Raw genomic sequence first — 24457 nt, 5'->3', positions numbered from 1 at the left:
AGCGCGGGGGAACGAGGGTCTGCTCGCTTAGGGACATACGACTGGGGAAATCAGCCAGACAAGTCAGAGCGCCTCTGATCACGCTGACAAAACCGCTTACACAGTCCACACATACACGCCCAAGACACATGACTTTGATTACCTATGCGAGGTCTAATATATGTGTATATATATATATATAAATAATATTCACACTGTCACTGAGTTCTCAGTTCTAATTAGTCAGATGGTGTTAATTTATTTCCTAAAGCTCTGTCATATATTCTTGCCATCGCCGTCTTATTGTAAAAGCTTAACACATGGTGGGTATATTCGTATAAAGGATGCTCCATGTACTGTAACAAAAAAAAAAAAAAAGTGTGTCATCACCAACATGGTTAAGGAAGGAGTCTCCAGTGTCAGAGCTTGGTAACAATCTCCAAGGATTTTTGTCCCCCCACTTTCTGGGATGTCTTTAAAGAGAGGGATAAAAGAAAGGCCGGAGAGATTATGACGTCATAACAGATCCGTTTAACAAGAGTTACTAGCAAAGGGAAAAAAAAAATTGATCAGACTCCAAAATAAAATTTTTGATTCATTTATAATTTATTTCATTTAAGTTGGTGATAAAACATGGAACTTTTTTTTTTTTTTTTAACATGGTTCAGGTTTTTCTGAAATGAATAGTTGTAAAATCTAAAATCGCAGTACTCATGGTACCGCAATACAAGGCGTATCAGCACCTTGGGGCCGGTGTATTATGGTATGGAGTGTTCCCTGGTCATTCGCGTCGTGCTATAAACCGAACTTTGAACTCTGTGACGGAAAGCGCGGGCACTGGCGCTGGAGACTCTTCAGTATGGAAACGTTTATGTGGCATGTCTGATTTACAAAGCGGTGATGGTTTCAACATCTTCGGACCAGTCTGATTTGAGAATTCAACAGCAACTGTTCAAGCAAATATCTTGCTTATATTATTATCATTATTATTATTATGATTAATTTTAGCCTTTTCATAGGTGTGTTTATTTATGTAAGGTGTTCAATGATGGTGGTAATGGTTACATTTTTTTTTGTGTAATGATTGCCCAGCCTTTAAAACCTAAAAGAGAAGCGTGAATAAGCCACTGATTGCTAATTAGTGGACAGAACAGCAGGTCTGAATTGAACACTCGGGCCATCGCAAGTAATTTAAGCAGGTCTAATTAGTCTCGTATGAGCCGTATTTATTTACAGAATTATGCATATTTTACGACAGAGTGAATTCCTGGTAAATACGGAAAGCTGTTAAAACAACGGCTTCCATCAGTCCGCGTGTTGTCCGTCTTCATGAAATATGATCGACCACAGAGTTCTGAAATCTAGCATGCATATGAATCTCATTTGGACACATACAGTATACACACACACACACACGCGCACACACACACACACACACTCCATAACGTCCTCCTCCTTCACAGTTTACAGTAATTCTAAGATCACGGTCCATGAGGAGGTTTGTCTTAATACTGGAACGTGAAAGACGAAATACAACAGAGGTAAACAAAACGCTTCCGGTTCAAAGGGTTCTTAAAGTTCTTAACCTCCTCAGGTGATCGTTGTTTTTTCTTTACCCCCTTTTTGAAAAAAGATTTTTTTTTTCCTTCTGCATTCTTCTTTTCTTCAATATGAAGATCCGAAGAGAAGTCTTGGAGAAAAAAAAAAAAAAAAAAGGGAATCGAAAATGTCCTCGGGCCGACAGCAAACCCCTTTCATTTCTACTCGGGGCTCGCATATTAATTCATGTCTTTAATTCATGTCAAATATTATTCATTTAGCTTGTAAGTCTTCACTCTGTATCGCCTCCGGAAAACTCACAAACGGAAGGATTTCATTAAGAGAACACCCAGAACGCTACCGTTAATAATGCAGGAAAGCTAAAGGCAATCCGGTAGCATGCGAACCAGATGCTTACCCCTCTACTGCCTCTTATTCATCGTCAGCCATGTTACATTTATTGTTTTTTTTTTCTCGCTCTTTCAAAGGCTTGCCTTTAGAGAAACATGCAGGCATGCAAACTGAACCTGAGTAGAAAAAAACCAAAACAACAGATTTTGAGCTGCGTAAAAATCGTCCAGTGCAAAAAAAAAAGGAAGAAGAAAAAAAAAAAAAAACAAAGAGAGAAAAAAAAAAGAATGGAATACGATCCGAGTAATTTATACACAGACTGTCTGTACAGACCAGAGTAGTTTCTGTTTAGGGAAGCCCAAAGGTTCTCCAAAGTTCCTCAGGTTTGATGATATATATTTCCAAAATACTGCATGAAGGAAGTTTTCCGGTCGGTCCGGTGGGTGCTGTCGTTAGTGATGAACTGGTCCTCAGAGGTGCGGTCTGGTTACCGATTCGCACTCGCTTCAGACTCGGATGGGGAGAGTTTGGCTCATTTGTCTCATGTCCTGCACGCCGCCTAAACTCTTCCTCTGGTGTCCAGGCAGGGTCCCGCCAACACGGTACAGATCCCTGAGGGGAAGAAGCCAAGGAGAAGAGATGGAGTGAGACACTGATGAAGATAAACAAACCAAAGTAAACCCTTGTTAAGAGACTAAACACTTAGAGACTCATTTGTTTTCCGTTAATTGTGGTGTTCTTGATCCTGATTGGTCAGAAGGTGTTAGCAACTCATACAGTAATTAATATTGAAATGAGATGACTGTTAGGTGTTCTTGTAAGGAGTCTCCAGTACCAGTGGTAAGCTTACATTTTACATCAGTAACTTGGTAACATAAGCTAAATTGTATGTCGAGTAGCTTTAGTTAGGTTCTGAGATATATATATATTTATAAAAAAAAAACTAATCTTCTCACATGGTAGGTTAAATTGTCTTAAAAGTCTGAGTCGTATAATCCTTTTAAATCGTTTCGTAGTTCTCAAATATTTAAAACGGTTGACTTAAGAATCAAAATCATGTTTTCACACAGTAGCTTATTTTAAAACTTTTCTTTGAGGAAATGTGTGTTAAGCATTTTTGGAAGGAGTCTCCAGTGTCAGCTGTACACGTTTCCACTACAGGCAAGTTTCCAGGAATTAACAAGCTGTTTTTTTTCTTCTGCCAATTAACTGTTTGCAGATTTCAAGCAAACATTAAACAGTAAAACTATGAAGAGCTATTCTATAATAAAGAAATGGTTCATCGCTGTGCAGTGGGAGGAACAACCCAGCTAAAGTTGTATAACGTTGTCATGTAGTCATTATTAGAGTGCAACGTCGTCCACCAAAAAACATAACACGGAGACAACACTGCTTTTGAAAGGTGATGAAATGACGTTGGGCTGAAGATGAGGTCAGGTGTAGCTCAGTGGTTAAGGCATTAGACTACGGTTCGGAAGATCTCAGGTTCAAACCCCACAACCACCAAGTTGCCACTGTTGGGCCCTTGAGCGGCCCTTCACCCTCAACTGCTCAGGTGATAGAAGATAAAAATGAGATAAAAATGTAAGTCGCTCTGGATAAGAGCGTCTGCCAAATGCCTTACAAATGTAATGTAATGTAAGATGGTCACAACATAATGCGGGAGATACAACCTCACAAAAACAACAGAATATCAACCTTTATGTCGTTCGATGTTCCTTCATGCAATTTCATATCTGCAAAATGTTTCGGTTTCACAATAATTAAATGTTTAAAATCATTATCTTAAAAATGGAAATAGTTGCATAGCAGAGTCAGTGGAGTCATCAGATGTGTTGTCTTAAAAATGTTTTGGTGCAGATTCAGTGTTATCAAAAAATATTTAAAATTCGTATTTTAAGTTATATTGTCAAATATATAAACTTGTATTAAATATAGTAGGGTATTTAAATTTTATATTTTTGTTATATAATATAAGTGATGTCGTCAAATATTGAAATTTATCCTAAAACTAAAAGAAACTGTTCATAGCAGATTCAGTGCTAGCGGTAAAAAAAAAAAGCTGATTCCGTGTCATGGTCTTAAAATTCTTAAAAATCTAAATCGTATTGTAGCGGATTTAGTGGCTCCACCAAAAAGTTGAAATAGTTGTTCAATGACTTGACATCGTTTCGGTATCTAGTTTTATAACAGAGTCAGTCGTATCGTCAAATATTAAAGAATACTCTGAAAATTCTAAATCGTATCGTAGTGTATTCAGTGCTATCTCCTAAAATTTAAAATCTTAAAATTTAAGTTTAGTCTCAGTCTCCGTGGCAGCATCGAATATTAAACATCAGTCTCTTATCAAAATCATTTCATATTGTCTTAAAAATCTAAATCGTATCGTAGCTGTAGATTCAGTAGTATGATCGAATACCACAAGCGGATCATAGTGGCATCTTTAAAGGTATTTTTTAAATGAAAGAATTGTAGTAGATACAGTGGGATGGTCAGAAATCGATGGTCAGACTGATTGGTACCAGCATGCATCACACCACCCCATCATTGTGTATTTTCCTATAACAGCACATCATGAAGTGTGCTACTCCTCACCTATTCTCACATAACACCGCGTCAGTGTCAGGGCTGAGAAAGTTCCAGCACCCGAATGGTACCTGCGCGCTTCCTATTGATGACGGGAAGAAGAGAGCGGCTGAGAAAGCGACAGAATTATAATATAGATAGCGGAGGAAGAGTAGGATAAAAATCCACAGTATGATGCAACATCCAGGTTCTTCTACATCACTATATCTGCCTAAATGTAATTATTCGGTTTGAAGCTACGGTCCCCATTCCTTCTTTCTTCCTTTTTTAAATATTTTTTGTGATGCTGCCTTTAATTATTGCCTTTAAAAAACAGCTTTATGATCTGTAGAACTCTCTTCTTCTTATGATATACTGAGTGTTGAAAATACCTGCATGACGTCGCACCTCGAGAGATTAGAAAGCTTCGCCGATGCCACGGTCACGCCAATAAAACCACTCGAGAGGGAGAAGATCAATTCAGCATAAGTCACTGTCCAATGGCTTTGCCATTTAGGAACCATAAAAAACAGCTAACCCGAAGAAATGACAAGAGCAGTGAAAGCTATTTCAATCAATTTACAACAGTCTCTCTCTCTCACACACACACACACTCTCACACACACACACATATGCAGCTGTGGACTCTGGAAATTGGATCACGGCGTGTCAACAGCAGAGACGGGCCGCCGCTCTCGCATACAGATGCGATCATAAATGGATCATCGGCATGCGGCTCCATGCGAGAGTGTCGCCCTTTGCGCCCACGCACACACTCACACACTCCTACACACTCCGCGCTCTCCACGTTACACTCGGCTCAGCTCGCTCGGCGTATTAAAAAGCTCATTAGCAGGCCAATTAAAGCTGCTGCTCTCTCTTAGTTTCTCCTCCATCTCCCTTATTAGGCTCACTACATCTGCCGCGGCCGAGGTCCTCGCCACCGCCGCTTAAGGAACACGGTGTGAAAGGGAACGCAAGCAGGACAGCGGCGTGTGAACGTCCACCTGTTTTTGTGGGACTCTGCTCTAATAGAACATAGAAAAAAAATTTTTAAAATAGAACATGAAAAAAAGAAGAAGAGGAAAACGCACACAAATGATTGAATATTATGTTTTTGAAATGTAAATAAACGCAAACAAATTAATGTAGCAAAAAATGTGTTTACATATTAGGGAACTGTTATATGATGCTATTTTTTTGTATAATTCTTGAAAAGTTGCTTAATGGAAAAGTCAAACAACAATAAATAAACAGGGCCAAATTAAAACCTTAATTAACATTTTTGTAAATAATAATTTCCAATATTATTTCGGTTATATTGTAATAGATTTTTTTATATTTTAACATGCTATTTTGTAATTAAAAAACAATCATAAAATACTAATTCCAATTTAATGAACAATAACTAATAAAAAAAAAGAATATATATATATATATACAATTGATTAAATATAGATTTTTAAAGGAAAAATATGTAAATTAATAAAAAAACAAACATGTAAAAAGTAAACAAGGATTTGTTTATATATTAATTAATTATTTTATGCAGCATCCTTTTTAATAATTTTAATAAGTCCATACATGTTGTTTTATGGCAGTCTTACAACAGTGAATAAAAATAAACAAATAAATAAATAGATAGATAAATAAAACAAGAAATTGTTTTATTTTTGAGGATTTCTTTTTTTGTTAATGTTTTTAAAGAAGCTTTATTTTTTTATTTTGTGATTAATACATTTCTAGGTTTGTTTATAATTGATGCAGCAGGAGTTTTATCCACGTGTTGATCTGGATGGTGAGTTTCTCACAGGATGAGGACGAGACATCGGCACTGTGACATCTGATGGTTGTGAGCGGGTACGGCTCAGGTGAGAGGTACTCAGGGGCAAACACTGATTGGCATACTGAGTCATGAGGCAGAGCTGTGCTTGTCTCTCTCTTACACACACACACACACACACACACACACACAGCTCGTCTGATGACAATGTGCCTGCTGTAATGTTTGCTTTCACAGTGTGTTCTGTAGATGTTTAATATGAAGCCACAACCAAGAATCCAGTGATTATCATAAATATACAGTATATGCTGTCTGAGCGTCTTCTGGTGCATTTTTTTTTTTTTGACTCATAACGCTTACTAGCGCACGTAAAAAATTTGAGTCAACATTTCTTTCCCGCGTTGTTTGTATAAGTCGTGTCTATCTTGAACGCATTAACGCCACCGGAAAGCGTAACTTAAGTGTTTATGCACGGATCGTATAACTCTTGTTAATTTGTGAAATCGTTTTTCACTTCTTCAAATAATTTCATAACAACACGTCTCGACGCACGACGGATTAATTAATAAACGGACGCGTGCTCTTTTCAAACGCGCTGAAAAAGCCGGCGGAATGACAAGTCACTAATTATTTTCTAATTACTGCAGTGATATATTACAATAGGTGCTTCATTACACTTTTCTCAAGAGACACGCAGATAAATTAATGCTCAATAAGGAAGAAAAAATTCTAATCCGTCTCTGACGTCAGTCGGGCGCACTCATTAGTAAACACTCCCCTAAGACTTTTGACCTTCAGCGGTGAATTAAATACAGAACTATGTTACATAAAGTACTAAGTGTAAGAGTTATGACTAATCAGCTTTTGTGAGTGCAGACGCTAAAATAATTCACACACACACACACACACTCACACACACTCACACTTACCCTGAGTGTGCGGAGGTGAGTGTTTTGAGGCTGGCGGCGTTGCGCAGCAGCTTGTCCAGCGTGCTAACGATGTGGGCGAAGCGTGGCCGCGCGTTACGCTCCTTCAGCCAGCACTCGAGCATAAGCTGATGAAGAACGGCCGGGCAGTCCATAGGTGGAGGAAGCCTGTAGTCCTGCTCCACTGCGTTCATCACCTACGACAAGAACAGGGTCAAGCCGGACGTCACGTGCAAAACTTATACAACATAGAATTTAAATATATAACGACTAGTCACTTCATCATGTGGAAAATTAGCAATTAGACCGGCGACACTGAAAACGTGACATAGATTCATTTTCAAACTATAATGAACAGACAGCGGTACCTCGGCGTACGAGCGCCCTGCCTCACAAAGAACTGAAATTTTGCAAGAAATTTGCCTTGGCATATGAAGCATCTTCGCATACGAGCGAACAAATCAGCCCGAACAGAACGCTGGCTAAGTCGCGCGTTCGTCCCGGAGCCGTACAGAGCTCGAAACTTGTTTGCATCAGTGGAATGTGAAGTGAGTTTACATATTTTTTTGCATTTTCTGTAGGATTTAGTGAAGACAGAGCACCATGGGTCTCAAGAATGTTAGCAAGAAGAAAAAGGAGCCACTTTCAGTTCGGTTTTTAAATCAGCCGGTGCCGAGAGAAATCAAAAATTAAGGTTCAGTAAGGTTTAATATCTATTTATTTCATATTTTACTTTATTTATATACTATAGTAATAGTATATAAATAAGTACTTATAGTAAATTTATATTTACTTTATTGTCTTTTCAAAAAGTTCTGATTGTTTTTATATACAAAAAAAATATGATTATAGTGTTGGAAATTGCTAATATTTGTAATATTTTTAGGCGGCTGGAACGGATTATCTGCATTTACATTATTCCCTATAGGAAAATGCGTTTCACAATATAAAATTTTTCATCTTAAAAAATTACCTTCAAAACTAATTTACTCCATATCCCAATGTACCGCTGTATAATTTCTTTACATGTTGTGTGTTATCAATAAGTCAATGACAAAGTCGATTCACTGATTCACTGATTTCAGTCTGTAGGGGATTAAGAGTTGATTCCAAAGCTTCAGAGTAGACTACTCAGACCAAAATTAAGTGTTTCAGTTCGAGAAACATATATATATATATCTTTGATGTTTTAATGGCTGAAATTCGGGCTGGAAATATCCAAAAATATCAGAACTGTATGCTTTTTATGCTTTTTCTGTTCTTCACGGTTCTTACTTTTTTCTGTTTTTTTTGGTTAGTTTTAATTAAACTTTAGTGAAAATATAACTCTTCACAATTAAAAAAAGACGGATTAAGTTCATTCTCTTTTCTCCACTTAAAAAGCTGCCCAAGTAGAAAAAGTTGATGAACCCCCTCTATCAGGTGAAGGTAAGCGAAACCTCATTTTTCACATTGTTTTAAATCCTTTTGAAGGCTTAAAGATGCCAACGTTGCTAATAATGAGCGATGGCTAGTCGTGGCCAGTTAGCATTATGGAAATGAGAGTGTGCTGACGGCTTCCCGGGAGATTCTGCTCCACTGGTTAGCCACGTTAGCGCTTTTGGGCGATGTGATAAAGAGACAGCGCATGCAGGTTTAATCCTCGCTTGGCAGTGCCTGCAGAGCGGCGCTCAATTCTATACACACACTCCATCTGTAAGAGTGATAAGGCTGGAGTGTGTGTGTGTGTGTGTGTGTGTGCACTGCAGTTTTTCTCGCTCACATCCTGGTTGCTCATGTCCCAGTAGGGCCGCTCCCCAAACGACATCACCTCCCACATGACAATGCCGTAGCTCCACACGTCGCTGGCTGTGGTGAACTTGCGGAAGGCGATGGCCTCGGGGGCCGTCCAGCGGATCGGGATTTTTCCACCCTGTGTGAGGAGAGAGAAACGCGCCCACGCGCCACATGAGCCGTTTGACGCCAGTTTCAAACTCACCAGATGCCTAATTAGAGTAGAGCCTCAACACTTTCTCACGGGCTTCCCTCCTCGCAGTGCGCTTGCTGTTTTGCCAGAAATCTGACTACGGCACAAGCAGCAAGAACAAAGACGCTAATCAGTACACGGGCTAATCGCATATAACTGTCACGCTAGCTCTGAAATACAGCATCAATCCTGTCTGTTATGGTCTTACACCTGTAAGGGAGCTGAGGCCTAGGTGTCTGTCAGGAGCCTGTGTAATTCAGTACAGATGAAGGAGGCGTGGCCTGTTAGCTTCAGTACTGGTACAGGCGGTATGGCCTGTATGTTTCAGTACTAGTAAAGTGGGCATGGTCTGTGTGTTGCAGCACTGTTAAAGTCACCTGTGTGTTTTAGTACTAGTCAAGAAGATGTGGACTGTAAGCTTCAGTACTGGTAAAGGAGGCGTGTCCTGTTTGTTTCAGTACTAGTAAAGCGGGCGTGGCCCGTGTGTTTCAGTACTGGTAAAGAAGATGTGGCCAGTGTGTTTTAGTACTAGTATAGGAGGCGTGGACTGTAGGCTTCAGTACTGGTAAAGAAGATGTGGCCTGTGTGTTTTAGTACTAGTAAAGGAGGCGTGGACTGTAGGCTTCAGTAGCAGTAAAGGGTGCATAGCTTGTGTTGCAGTTCTAGTAAAGGAGATATGGCCTATGTGTTTCAATATTGATAAGGAGGTGTGGCCTGTGTGTTTTAATACTAGTAAAGTGGGTGTGGCCTGTGTGTTTCAGTACTAATGAGGGAGGTGTGGCCTGTGTGTTTCAGTACTAATGAGGGAGGTGTGGCCTGTGTGTTTCAGTACTAATGAGGGAGGTGTGGCCTGTGTGTTTCAGTACTAATGAAGGAGGTGTGGCCTGTGTGTTTCAGTACTAATGAGGGAGGTGTGGCCTGTGTGTTTCAGTACTAATAAAGGAGGTGTGGCCTGTGTGTTTCAGTACTAATAAAGGAGGTGTGCCCTGTGAGTTTTAGTACTAATGAAGGAGATGTGGCTTGTGTGTTTCAGTAGTAATGAGGGAGGTGTGGCCTGTGTATTTCAGTACTAATGAGGGAGGTGTGGCCTGTGTATTTTAGTACTAATGAAGGAGGTGTGGCCTGTGTGTTTTAGTACTAATAAAGAAGGTGTGGCCTGTGTGTTTCAGTACTAATAAAGAAGGTGTGGCCTGTGTGTTTCAGTACTAATGAGGGAGGTGTGGCCTGTGTGTTTCAGTACTAATAAAGGAGGTGTGGCCTGTGTGTTTCAGTACTAATAAAGGAGGTGTGCCCTGTGAGTTTTAGTACTAATGAAGGAGATGTGGCTTGTGTGTTTCAGTAGTAATGAGGGAGGTGTGGCCTGTGTATTTCAGTACTAATGAGGGAGGTGTGGCCTGTGTGTTTCAGTACTAATGAGGGAGGTGTGGCCTGTGAGTTTCAGTACTAATGAGGGAGGTGTGGCCTGTGTGTTTCATTACTAATAAAGGAGGTGTGCCCTGTGAGTTTCAGTACTAATGAAATGTGGCCTGTGTGTTTCAGTACTAATGAAGGAGGTGTGGCCTGTGTGTTTCAGTACTAGTAAAGGAGGTGTGGCCTGTGTATTTCAGTACTAATGAAATGTGGCCTGTGTGTTTCAGTACTAATGAGGGAGGTGTGGCCTGTGTGTTTCAGTACTAATGAGGGAGGTGTGGCCTGTGTGTTTCAGTACTAATGAGGGAGGTGTGGCCTGTGTATTTCAGTACTAATGAGGGAGGTGTGGCCTGTGTATTTCAGTACTAGTAAAGGAGGTGTGGCCTGTGTGTTTCATTACTGGTAAAGGACGTGTTACTTGTTTATTATCCTATTGATAAAGTGTGGTAAAGGAGGCGTGGCCAGTGTATTTCAGTACTAATGAAGAAGGTATAGCCTCTGTAACTCAGCCTGGTCATGTCTCAGTGAATGAGGGTGTGGCTTATTTAACCATCAGTGGTAATAATGGAGGCTTAAATTATGTGTCTCTTAGTCACTGTAAAGGAGGTGTGGCTTGCCAGCCAGCATTTATCAATTTGCTGCAATAAAGCTTTAATGATCACTTTTTTTTCGAGAAAGTTTTTTCAAAAGAAGCACACACAAACTCACCAGGGAGCTGGTGTAGGTCGGGTCGGACGAGTTCTCGTCCAGAAAGCGCGAGAGGCCAAAGTCAGAAACTTTGCACACCAGGTTGCTGTTAACGAGGACGTTGCGCGCTGCCAAGTCGCGGTGGACGTAGTTCATGTCAGAGAGGTACTTCATTCCGGCCGCAATGCCTCGCAGCATGCCGACAAGCTGTGTCACGGTGAACCCGCCGTCATTGAGCTGGAATGGGAATGACAACATCATAAGTAAGATGGTATACACAGGCCAGCCATAACAAAAACCACCTGGTTACACAACAACTCCCTGTCACAAGAAACTCTTTGTCATGTTTTTTAAACCATGCATGAGCAATATCTGCACTGTGGCATGGTGCGCTACTCTGCTATTAGAAAACTCCATTTCCACGAAGAGGTGTAAGTAGGTCAGCAACTATCTTTAGGTAGGTGGTACGTGTCAGAGTAACAACCATATGAATGGCAGGAACCAAGGTATTCGCACAGAACAATACCTTCAAAGGCCCGCCATCTTTCCAGAGTGCACCCTGTTGGGATCGCAGCCACCCAGTCATTCAATCCAGTTGTTTAGGTGTCCATTATAGGTGTTTTTGGTGTTGGACAAGGATCAGCGAGGACACTCTGACCGGTCTGCAACTACGCAGCCACTTACACAGTATGCACAATATGACACACTGTGTTCTGATACCTTTGTATCGGAGCAATTCGTCTAGCCATCACGGTAACAAAACGTCACTCAGATCCATACATCTGCTCTTTTTCCTACTTTTAACTCATCATCTATGAGAACTGACTATTCACTTGATGACTAATATATTCCATCCCCTGACATGTGCCACTGTAACGAGGATAAGCAATGAAAAGCGTTTGTTAATGTTATGTCTGATACATGATTTAAAAAATATGAAATAGTTATAGTAATATATATATGTCACAAATATGTCACTGGCGGCATGGCAGCTAAGTGGTTAGCAATGTTGCCTTGCACCTCCAGTGTCCAGGTTCGATTCCTGCCCTGGGGTCTTTGTGCATGGAGTTCTTCCCTGTGTCTGGTGGGTTTCCTTCCTTTACTTACCCAAAGTCCAAAGACATGCCGATTAGGCTAACTGGCGACCAGCAGGCTAACTGGCATTTCCAAGTTGCCCGTAATGGGTCAATGCGCATGTGAATGTTGACTGGAGGTCGTATCACGGTTGTAATAAAGGAATAAAAACGATCACCATTGGCCGACTTGGTCCCTAGTTGGACTAAAGAGGTTCGTACATGGATAGGTAGAGGGATCATTTTCTTCATATTTATATTCAGATCTACAGGTGCATCATATTAATTCATTAGTGTGTTATGGAAACAAGAAATATCAGCGACTTAACAGCTAGCGTTTTAAGTTTAAAAAAATATTCCAGCATTTTCTCTTGCATTGCTGTATTGGTATTGCGTTACTGAATTACCTTGTTCAGATGTAAGATGATACCTTGCAATGTACGGTTATCATTCCATTCTCACCAGTGTTTGCAGATGCATGACACACCACTACTCCTGGGCTAATCAGATTAATCTACAGCACGGTTCTGCTCGACTGCCCTCACGGCATTGTGTAATCTACTTCCAGATAACCGAGCGACATGGTTGGCAGCCTGCAAGCTGGAGCTCCTTCATTCCACTAATCCTTGCATGCATAATGTAGCTGTCACTTATGAAAAGTTTTGATCTCGGGAAATGGCAGCTGATAACGCGAGCAAAAGAGAAAACCTCTCCCCGACCCCCATTCTCAGTGGAAAGACCACACGAGTCATGCTGAGGCTCTAACAGGAACCGTGATTAGATCATTAACGGGACGCACGTGCTCCTGTTCAGTCACAAGGTTGTTTTTCTACCATGTTGCTGATGATTCATGGAGTTTGCATCGGTGGGCAGATGAAGAAGAGTGTGCGTGTGTGCGTGTGTGTGTGTGTGGTGTCTAGAGGTAAGGATGGTACACTCAGTCGATTTTAGGAGATGACTTGAGAGGCAGCCAGTCCCTTAAGTCCAAGGTTGACTCATGTGCTAGATGGTCAGTGAGTGAAGTCTTTTCAAAAAGCCCATTTATCTGCTTCAGTTTAACAGAAAGCTGATCTGCTGTCATGAGAGAACCCTGAGGTAGAACCCAGTTGTAAGGTGAATTAAGGATATTTCTGGAAAAGTCCCTTATGCTCGGGGCTTAGCAAGTTCTCCTGTCAACTTGTGAAAAATCACAGCTCGTCTGACCGCTCGACTCTGCTTTATTCATTTATAGACATGGAGATTTTGTAAACTAGGTTGTATTCCAACGTATTTCAACAGTCCAAGCTCCTGAAACTTACCCTGAGGAAGGAGTCTAAAGCTCCGTTCTCCATGAACTCTGTAACTATAAGGACGGGGCAGCTCCTGGTTAGCACCCCCTCCAGGTGGATGACGTTGGGATGGTCGAACTGGCCCATGATGCTCGCCTCGGCCAGGAAATCTCGTCTCTGACGCTCCGTGTAGCCTGCTTTCAGCGTTTTTATGGCCACGGCCACTTCCTTCCGACCGGGCTGTTTGAGCCTCCCGCGACACACCTCGCCAAACTCTCCTGGAGGTAAGAAGAAGAAGAATAAGAGGAAGAAAAAAGTAAACAGAAAAACTGATTTGGACTGAAGGAGAATTACTTTGATGGATTATGAGATGTTGAGATTAAGAAAGACTAATGGATCGGTCATGTTTAACTACGTGGAACAAATAGAAAGTGGTCGTTTTGTTTTTTAAAATTAAAAACAAGTTTTTTGTTGTTTTTTTCCTTTCCTTTCCAAATAGGAAATTAATCCATTTTTTCATCCATCCATCGCCCAGAATAATATCAAATCATTTTTTTATTCGATCCGCCAAACATGTAGGTGTTACATCATACTATACTACGATACATAGTAGAACCATGTTCCACATTATAGAACCTGTATCATTGTACCAAAGTATGCACCATGGTAGAACCAAGTACCGTACTGTTGTAGTATATTAACATCCAGGTATTACATCAACAAATAAGTAACATGGTACTGTCAAAAATACTAAAAGCCAGAGCAGGATATCACGTCAAGGTTTAGTTCCTACATCCAGGAACAGGAAGTGAACATTAACTAAGATGTATGTGCATGTTTTTATACAATGCATGATGGGATTGGGTGTAAATGCAAACACACTGTAGACAGATTCGGAATGCAGAATTTTTCTACAAGATAATTTAATTAGCTTTAAATAACAGTAATGTGTTACTGCTTGGTGAACATAGACGTGCTTTGAGATCAGACACCTCATGCTTTAGTCCTGCGACAGAAAAAAAACCCATCAGCCCTTGATGTTGAAGCTTCCCCGACACCCGATCTGTGGAGGAGTCGGGGTGTGAACCGACCGCTCTCTCCGGCGTGAAACGGTTTGTTTACCTGCTCCGATGACTTCCTCAATCTTCACGCAGGAGATGTCGATCTCGCGGGCGAACTCGTGCACCGCCTCGTTGGGGTCTTCGTAAGTGAAAGGGTCGATGTAGACTTTCACACCCGGGGACACTGCGAGACGGTGAAGGGGGCGGATCAAATACAAAACGCAGCAAATCTTTACATAAGACATAACCGTGAGGATTTAGAAGCTAGCTTTGTGATGCCTGATTTCACTTGGCGGAATTCTTAGTGAAACTTCCAAACATTTCTGCCTGAATAGCATTGTGGAAAAGAAAAGAGGGGAGGGTGTGGGAACGGCTGCTTACAGTGAGTGTCTATGACAGATCCAGCTTTACTCACCGTACTGCTGCAGTTTCTCTGTGTACTCCAGCTCGGAGCCGGTGCGCTGCCTCCTGAAACCAGACCAAAAGCGTTCACAGTGTGATCACGTACAGCACTCGCTTCTAATGAGCGCGCCACGTCGTGCGCGCGGTGTGGAACTGTTCGGCATTGATTTCACACCGCTGCACGGGAGCCCTGAATCACCAGGACAATAAGCGTAGCGGCTCGAGATTGCCTCATTCTGCACCGCAGACATAATTGCGCCATTACACGGTCGAGCTGAACGCAGGTTGCGTACCACAAACCCTGCACCAGGGGTCACACCCGCCATGAACAAAAAAGTCTATGCAGATGATGCTCAGACAGCTCGAGTCATCTCATTAGCCCTCTTTTGTTTCGATAAGTTTTTTTTTGCATTAAGAATTCAAGCGAATGAAAAGGAGTGGACAGTCCTGACAGAACACACTGTCCCCCCCATCCCTCCGCATACCGTCCTCTTGTTTGGTTGGTTCACGCCTGACAATAAAATCCGCTCCTAATTAGCATCTCATCTCCAATGGAAATGCACAGCGGAGAAGAATGACATCTCACACAAGGACACGGAGAGACGAGGAGGGAAAAAAAAAGGGGGAGGATGATAAGGATGATGATGATGATGATGATGGGGGACGATTTGGGAAGAATTGCTAACGCGCTGCGCTCTCTGCAAACTCTGAAATCGGCATTCTTTGTCTTTGTCCTAACACCAGCTGACGATCGACAGTGCTTCTGCAAAATAGACATCTTTTTTCTTTTTTTTGCAGATGCTTTTAAAAGTACGTTGAAAAAAGTCTAAGATTGAGTATAAATATAATGCTTATTGTGTTAGAGTCTGAGACGCATTGTGTCTGCATTTATTTCACCAGTTGCAGCAGAGTTAGCATTGTGCTGAGAGATTTCATTGGTTTAAAGTCTCACCTGAGGCAGAGGACGGCGATGACCACCGTGGCCACGATGACGACGAAGCCGGCCAAGGCAGAGCCGATGATGAGAGGCAGCTGGTCCTGAACTGAGCGCTCTGGATCGTCTGGAAGAAGCGAGGAAAGGAAGCAAACCTCATTTAGACAAGGGCTGCGTTGCCAAAAAACGGTACAAGAGATGCCAAAAGATCTGCAAGTCATTTGCGAAATAACGTGCGTGAGACGTAGTAGTAGTAATAAGACAGTAGGACGAGCGCACTGACTAGTGTTTCCCGTGGTGATGCACAGAGAAGAAAATTCAAAGCAAACAAACATAGATCGTTTTTAAATAACTATAAGGTATAAAACATTTTACTATTTTAACATTAAAGAAATGAAGACACCACCATGTATAAATATATAAAATAATATTTTATAAAGTCTGAGACGTTTTTGTTTTGCTGTCAGTTAGGAAAAAATAAATTAAAAAGTTTAAAAAGATGTAAAGTGAGTGATTACTGTTCCTAACCCTTGTGGTTTTCGTCCTTTATTTGTGGCAGCCTGTAGTCTAAAGTCTGACCTGGTAATCTGTGAACTGGTTGTCAAGTCCGAGACGGAGGGGGACATACCGTGCAGACTGGTGCTGTAGTCCACCGGGTGACTGTAGCTGCCGTAGCCGGCCACGGTGCGAGCTCGGACCTGTACCGTGTACACCACGCCCCTTTTCAGCCCCTCCACCCTGGCTGAGCTGGTCTGGGCTGTGACCGTGTGAGAGAAAGATTCACCCTGTCTCACACACACACACACACACACACACACACACACACTAGCTACAGTATCTAAACAATAGACAATGGATCATCGATCTGAGCCTTTTTGTATTCTCACTGCACCATTCAAAACCAATAGGGGGGTTGCCAAGTCTTAACAAATCGGTCAGATCTGACAGTCTAAAACTCCGCAAGTATGACTGCCAAGAGCAAAAACTGTAGTAATATTCTTTTAATACAAATAAACGCAATATCATACGACATTTAATGGAATAATATTAAAGCTGCAGGTTTTTCCCCCCAAACATCAAGGTGCTTGAAATGTTCTCATATTATCACATACACACTGTATTATTATAATAATATAATAAATGATAAATAAACTCCTTTATACGATAAGAGTAGCTAACGCACTTATTTTACTCATTCACGGTTTTTAAAAACTGTGGGCGTGGCAACCAAAATAGATTAAGAAATATAAAAAATATCGAAACATCAGTAAAACTGACATCCGTCCGTTATCCACAATCCATCCTATGAAGAAAATAATAAAAAGAAAGTAGGAGGGGCTTAATATTCAAACGAACATGCTTGATTGACAGCCCTCTATATAAAAGTCAAAGCAAACACATGACATAATGATCAGCCGTGCGTTCATTAAACATCATCCTTACGGTCCGGTTCGGTGAGACCTAACATTAGCCACGCCCACTTCGCTTTCAGAAAGCGTACAGATTCTGTAAAACGCGTAATTATTCTCGGCGCACGTCGAACCCACAGGAACGACGTTAACCTAATTAGAAAGAAAGCAATCACCTGTTTATGTTCCCTTGGACTTTAGATAGAGAAAAATGCTCAGAGATTAAGGGGAACGCAGCGCGTCTGTCACGCCGCTGATGAAAATGAATGAATAAAGGAAAAAAAAATCTTTTGAAAAATGAATAGGTTCAATAAATAAATTAATAAATAAATATTATCCAGCACTTTGGGTGTTAACTGTTTGGCTGTAAGCACGGGCCATCTGTTCACCCCATTTTCAATTTTTTTAATTAACTTTATTTATACCCATGGGGGCAATTGGGTTTTCACACATCCCGGCTTGGAACAAAACTGTAGCTGGAGCACAAACTCAGCTATTGTCTGGATACTTGGAGATGTTCAGCGGTAACTTTAATAATAACAACAACAATAATAATAATATGATGTTTTAAATGATGGACAGCGGAAAGACGGGCAGAAACTTTCTGGTGCTTTGCTTGCTTTGTCTTTAACCTGATTCTCAGCGCTGCTGTAGGTATAACACGTTCCAAGCGTATACAGGTTATCGTTTCTATAGCAACAGCCCGGAGATGTACCCTTAATAATAATAAAATTGTAAAAAATCTGTTGTTTTTTTATTGTAAGGAGTCTCCAGTGTCAGTGCCTTGATAAGTTACTGTTTTAAGTCTTATCAGCTTTGAGAGACAGAGATAGAGAAAGAGAGAGAGAGAAAGTGAAAGAAAAAAACGGGCTGTGCTTATCTGCCAACCAGAAAAGAAAACCCCCTGTAGTGTGTCGAGACACGCCCACTGCTCTACTACTGCCCGTAAATTTCACATTACAAACCGGAACATCGCTCTATCTTACCTGCTCCTGGTATTTGATCTCGTAATCTAAGATGACTCCGTTGGGTCGCTCCGGAGGGAGCCAGGAGAGGCTGAGGGTGCTCGCTGTGGAGCGCATGAGGTGAACCGTGGGTACAGCTGAAGGTGCTAGAGAGAGAGAGAGAGAGAGATAAAGAAGAAAAGACAATAATCAGCATTTCGGCCCCCAAAGTGTCTGCCTAACGGTAATTAAAATGATGTAAAGTTTATTGCTGTGTGTTTTGGTTTAACGCTGTTATGGGAATAAGGTGGAAAGGGGCGACAAGATGATGTCATCAAAAAAGTGAAGCGGTCCTGCAGAGGCTCGTGGAGTTATCATTTTTTTTATACTTTTTTTCCTTGGATCTGGATTTTCTCACCCGCCTGATTGGTGGTTATGTTGACGGTGGCGTAGCGCGGCGTGATGGGGCTCTTGGGCGAGACGCCGTTGACGGCCTGGATCTCAAAGCTGTAGTGCGTGTGAGCTTGCAGGTTCCTGACGGCGGCGTGTCTCTCTGCGAGGCCCAGGCGCCGGGGCGCGACCTCCACGTTGTCGTCGCAGCGCACGCAGGCGCCGTGCTCGCACTTCTTACACACCACGTTGTACACCAGGTCGGCTCGGCCACCCGAATCGCGAGGCTCCGCCCACTCCAGAGACACGGACGTCTCGTTTATGCTGGAGATCACGCTGAGAGGTGCTGAAGGGACGGCTGAGGACAGAGAACGAGACATCCATACGTTACAGCAGCTATAAACAGTCACCCCTTTCACCAGCTTCTCTTCCTCTCTCTCGGGAAATGAATAAACCTTACGGAGGTATTGCATGACAAGCGCACGCCATGTTCCAGCACCATGCGAGACTTCCATCTTGCATACGTGCGTTTAACAGTAAAGTACAAATCAGCCTTAGTGCTATAAAGAGCATTTTTTTTTAACTGCCATGGTTTGGGTCGTTTGCAAATCAATACGGTGTTTCATTTAAACCCACAGAAGCGACCTACACATGCCATAAACGTCTTTGCTCGTAGATTTCATTCGGCTAAAAAACGGAAAATTGTACTAATGTAAATTTTTTGCTATAATGTTGCTTTACGTTAAAGCTGACGGATCCATTCGGAAAATGAAGCGGACGTTTCTGCTTTATAACGATGCTCAAAGCTGGAGCCGGTCTGCATCGCCTCAGGCAGCACGGCTCAACCCTTTAAGGGCTTCCGTCATTTATTTATACACGATGTTCTCTCGGAGCCGTAGCTTAACATTTTGGAGGAAAATGAGGGAACTGAGAGGAAAAAAAATATATTTTTTTGGCGATCTCTGAAAATCAGAAGACGAGTTCCTTTGTGTGAGTAAAACAAAATGTTATTACTATTATCCACATTCGTGTTATATTAAAACTTGTCTTATCAGCGCTTTTAAGGCTCCCTGTGTGAGCGTCTTACATCAGGTCATTTGTAACTGCGGTGCGAGAAAACATGGACGCCCCACTTGTGATCCGCATGAAAGGAGAGCAATTCGGCTTCTCTGGTCTGAGGGTGTACCTGGTGCAGAACCAACTCACGGAAGAACATAAACAGGGTTGTTTGGATATCTGCAAATAGTACGGAACGTAAAACATCATCAATCACCGACCAAGAGAAAGGACAAAAGTCAACCATCAGCTGGGAAATTCATCAACGCTTACAGTTTTCTGGGATTCCTTGAGGGCCAGAAGTATTGGAACATCATCAAGACGCTTACTGAAGAGCCGGAGACTAAACTTCAGATTAAACACAGAGGACTGATACCCGAGGGTATCATGATCTCACGTGACGATGTACTTCGGCACACTTCTGCCAACACTTGACACACTGTGAGGTGTTAAAGCGTCCTCCCTATAGTCCTGATCAGACTTCATCAGACGTTGGTCCCCAAAAGGAAGCAGTAGAACACAAAGATTCACTTCCGATGAAAAAGTGAAGACAGCGGTGCATTCGTGGCTCGCAGCTCAGACTAAAACATTTTCTAATAAGGGGAATTACGAGAACTAGTTGACAGATGGACAAAGTGTATTGAACATCGAGAAGATTATTTTGAAAAATCATTCATTTCTACACAGTCAGAGTGTTTTATTTATTTTTTCTTTGACTGTGACAAAGCTCTGAGACTGGAGACTCCTTCCATAAGTCCTATTGGATAACGGGACATGACCCCATTATAATTCTTCACCGTTATCATCTTGTTAATTAGTATCACGTTTTTAATCCTGACACTATCAGTGTTACTTGAACAATAGGTGAAATATGTCCTTCTCGATATCCGCGTATTGATTTGGTTAATTAGGGTTTTAGCCTTAAGCCAATTTCTAGTAATTACCCTTTCAGCAGCTGTGAGAAGTGTTTAACTCGGTTTCCTTCCTCCGTCGAGGTGAGACAAGCCCTGAAATATAGCCCCGTCTATGACACGCTCCCGGGAGTGTGAATTAAACAAACGGCTTGGCAACTTCAAAATATATGAGCGTGATTTACATCTAGAGCGCCACACTGCCTCCGGAAAAAAACCTGGAATATGTTTGCTTTTAATTTCAGCACTAATAAAGAATCTAATCTATTTTTTTTCCTCTCCCGGCTTTGACTTTTGGGAGATTCGAGAGCTCCTCTCGCATTTTTACAATTCTTCACCCTTCGCTTGTTCTGCTCCGTCTAAAACATCTGTCAAATAAATAAATGCAAATTCATTCTAATAATCTCGGTGAGAAATGTATTTAAACGAATCCTGATTCATTTTCCCGTCACACAAAGTATTTAAAGTTTAAAAATCAAATCTCTAAATGCTAAAGCTATGTCTCATCCATTAATAATAATAATAACAATAAAATAATCGAATGATTTGGTTAAAAGGGTGACATCACTGCAGCCAGCACATGCTGTACAGATTAATGCGCACTTTTCAAAATTATATAAAATAAAAAAGTGAGATCCCGGTTTCAAAAGTATTGGCACCCCACAAATAACACCTGGAACCTTCTTTTTTTATTAAGCCAATTGCTAACATTAACTTATAAGACATAAGAGAATATGATCCCTACTACGTCCCATCTATTAACTATAAACGTCAGTTGATTAATTATTGGCACCCTTTACTAAACGAGTAATGTGCTCAAAATCCCCCAAAAAGTACATCGTAGCAAGCTTCTGCCAAGCACTGTGCAGATTAATTCTCATTTGTCATCTCTGTTTTTAAAAGTATTGGCACCCCCCCCTTTTTTTAAAGGCAAGTTTATACCCCTATCCCAAATATATCAAGATATCCCTGATCCCGAAGACAGAAATGGCTTCATCAGCGCAACTATTTCAAAAAAACCCTTGTTACAGAAAAGAAAACCTTCATCATTTGTTATTTTCTGGAGAGGTGCCAAAACCTTTTTTTGCACTGGATTCTAACCGTCCTGCGTAAGATCCCTGTCTTCTGGGTTGTTGTTTCGGATTCCTCTAGACTATTGCAGTATTGAACAGCATGATGTTGCGCGGTGTAATAGCGTATAATGCGGCATTACGTTACGTTACAGTGGAGCGGGAGTGTGTAAACCTGCCAGCGTTATTAAACTGCTTGTGAGCTACCTTACACGCATAATTCGATTTAACCCACTACTAAGGAGGTAAAAGAGAAATAATAATCGTTTCTATTTTGAACCGCTGCAGTCCAAAAGAAGAAGAAGAAGCAACAACCCTTAAAATCACACCCTTCGTCTCCCTCCTCATCCTCTCCTCTCGTTTGTTTTTCAGGCACTGAAGGAAGAAAGAGAATACATTCATGAAAACAGAAGTAAAAATGAATCAAGATACTGGTGTGTTTGTAAAAGCTTGAACACGGAGCGCTAGGCGATTATTATTAAGCCAGTCGACTAAATTAATAGGCAGCAGATGGTTACCGCGGAGTAATTATATCTGTTGTTGCTAACTATTTCATTATGAATTATTACAGGTAACCTGTGGCCCCTCGACTTCATTCCTTTTATCTCCATCTGCTGCCCAGTTTGAGAAATTCTGAACGCTGTGCAACGCCGTACTGTTAATGCATAAATAACCTCACGGAATTTCACAACGCTGTTTTACAACGAAAAACATAGCAGAAATGAATTGAATGTTTTAATAAGACTTGATACAAGGCATGTTTTTTAATGATATGATCATAATACGCTAGAATTCGGGGGTTCAGTCACTGCAGTACACTTCTGCTTTACTCCACTCTTTCCTTTTTATGGCATTGGATTGATTAAAAAGATCTTTTTAATAAATAAAATGAACAATCTATACAGCACAGTATTTCCAAAAACAAAAAACAAAAAACGACACATTGTCTGATTAAAAAAGGTATAAAAAAAAGTGTATTCTGTGCTTCTTGTGCTGATTTCTTTAATATGGACTTAATAAGCAGCTGTGTTTACATGCACCGTAATATTACACTAATAATCACATGAAAAGCATAATCAGAATAAAAATTAATGAAATAACCACCTCGGACACAAACAGGCAACCCTTATTCCCTCGGAAGGAATTTTTACACTAAACCCAAATTTTTTTATTTATTGATAATTGCGTTTTTTAAGGTTGGTGATCGCATAGGCATTTCACTTTATATCGGACTGTGTATGTGACAAATAAAATTAGAAGTAGAATTTGATTTGAGTTTCCATGTTCGTTGTTGATGGCGAGCGTTAAAGGAGGCGTTTGCGCTTCTGAGATTCTGCTGCTTTATTAGAGATTTTTTCAAACAAGGTTGCCAGATCTCACTGAAAAAAATCCCGACTAGACAGCGCTGAAAAACTGCCCACTCTGTTACAATTACTAGTAATTTTTATTACCAGGCCACGACATAATTTAACAAGGTTGTTCTCTTCCGTTGAAAAGTTCCATTCTGATGCAATGCTTTGAGCGTGTAAACACACATCGGATCTTAAAATAGAGTTAAAATCTCTAATCAGAATGATTTCGATCAGAAATGTTGTCCATGAAAACGCAGCGGATGATGAAACGTTTTTCACTTAGAGTTCAAAATACAAAATATAACACCATATATTATCTGTATGATTTCATACAACCTGGTTATTAGAATCTTGTACAAAATATTACGAGTTAGTGGCATGTTTCTTAACATGAGATTTTGGTTCTTTAGGCAAAAATTCACGAGGCGAGACGTTCATATGCCGAGATCGCACTGTACTACAGCATCTAGTATAATCTATTAGACCTGGAACAACACCTTTTACAAAATATTATAACACATTACAATCTACCATACCTATTACAACACCTATAAGAACACCTATTACAATCTGGTACACTTGTTACAACGAGTATATGACCTTTTTACAACATCTATTACAACCATTATAATCTATTTACAGCTATTAAAACATTTATACCAATATATTACAGCTATAAAAATAATTGCGATCTATTATAATACCACACATTACATACATTACAGTCTATTAGACTTACTGCCACACCCTTCACAAACAACTGCACCTACAGTACAGCATCTAATGCAATTGCAACAGCTATTACAGTATATCACTATCATTTCCATATCTGGCATCATATTATACATAATACAACATTATAACAATCAATCACAGGTCACAATAAAAAGGCCCAACCTAATACACCATTTATAACCCCTGTTACAGTCTAGTACAGTCCTATTACCTATACCCTATTACAATCTATAATTACAGTGTTATTACAATACATTAACGCAGTAGGTTATTCCGGGTGTGATACTGAACTGGAAGTAAAAAGATCTGAAGCTACTCGAGCGTTACATGTTGAGTTTTTAGCCCCTCGCTGTGCTACACGGATCTCAGCACAGACTCCTACTCGTATTCAAGCAGAAAGTCCGGCGTGTGAAAGCTCACACTGCTGAACTCCACCAGATCAAATCTAATCCCTCAAAGGGTCAGATAAAAGCAGGCGTTTATTCCGAGTCGCTTCGATCGAATCGGCTAATCGCTTGCACATATTCATTCCGAAAGCGTCGCTCTCTCGGAGGAGCCCTCGTCTGACAGGACGGATTTCAGAAACGATGGATCTCGCCCTCTCGGAGAGTTAGAATGCAAAGTAATTAAAAGCAGAGACTGCAGT

The 24457-nt window shown here is 41.0% G+C and overlaps 1 protein-coding gene across 1 annotated transcript in view; it reads right to left on the bottom strand.

The window, feature by feature from the left end:
* Positions 1 to 1188: 1188 nt before the first annotated feature.
* The window catches only part of ephb3a (eph receptor B3a), a 33190-nt gene continuing 9921 nt past the window's right edge, over positions 1189 to 24457 (bottom strand). The window contains exons 6-16 of the mRNA XM_053493409.1: positions 18716 to 19045; positions 18340 to 18464; positions 16573 to 16729; positions 15963 to 16071; positions 15024 to 15076; positions 14670 to 14792; positions 13578 to 13825; positions 11228 to 11443; positions 8906 to 9055; positions 7147 to 7340; positions 1189 to 2481 (exon numbers count right to left, since the gene is read on the bottom strand). Coding sequence (XP_053349384.1) covers positions 2376 to 2481; positions 7147 to 7340; positions 8906 to 9055; positions 11228 to 11443; positions 13578 to 13825; positions 14670 to 14792; positions 15024 to 15076; positions 15963 to 16071; positions 16573 to 16729; positions 18340 to 18464; positions 18716 to 19045 — 1811 coding nt within the window. The 3' untranslated portion in view covers positions 1189 to 2375. The remainder of the gene's footprint in view (positions 2482 to 7146; positions 7341 to 8905; positions 9056 to 11227; positions 11444 to 13577; positions 13826 to 14669; positions 14793 to 15023; positions 15077 to 15962; positions 16072 to 16572; positions 16730 to 18339; positions 18465 to 18715; positions 19046 to 24457) is intronic.

This window comes from Clarias gariepinus, chromosome 1 (genome assembly GCF_024256425.1).
Source record: "Clarias gariepinus isolate MV-2021 ecotype Netherlands chromosome 1, CGAR_prim_01v2, whole genome shotgun sequence".
Taxonomy (NCBI): domain Eukaryota; kingdom Metazoa; phylum Chordata; class Actinopteri; order Siluriformes; family Clariidae; genus Clarias; species Clarias gariepinus.
This window is presented reverse-complemented; position numbering and strand designations above follow the sequence as displayed.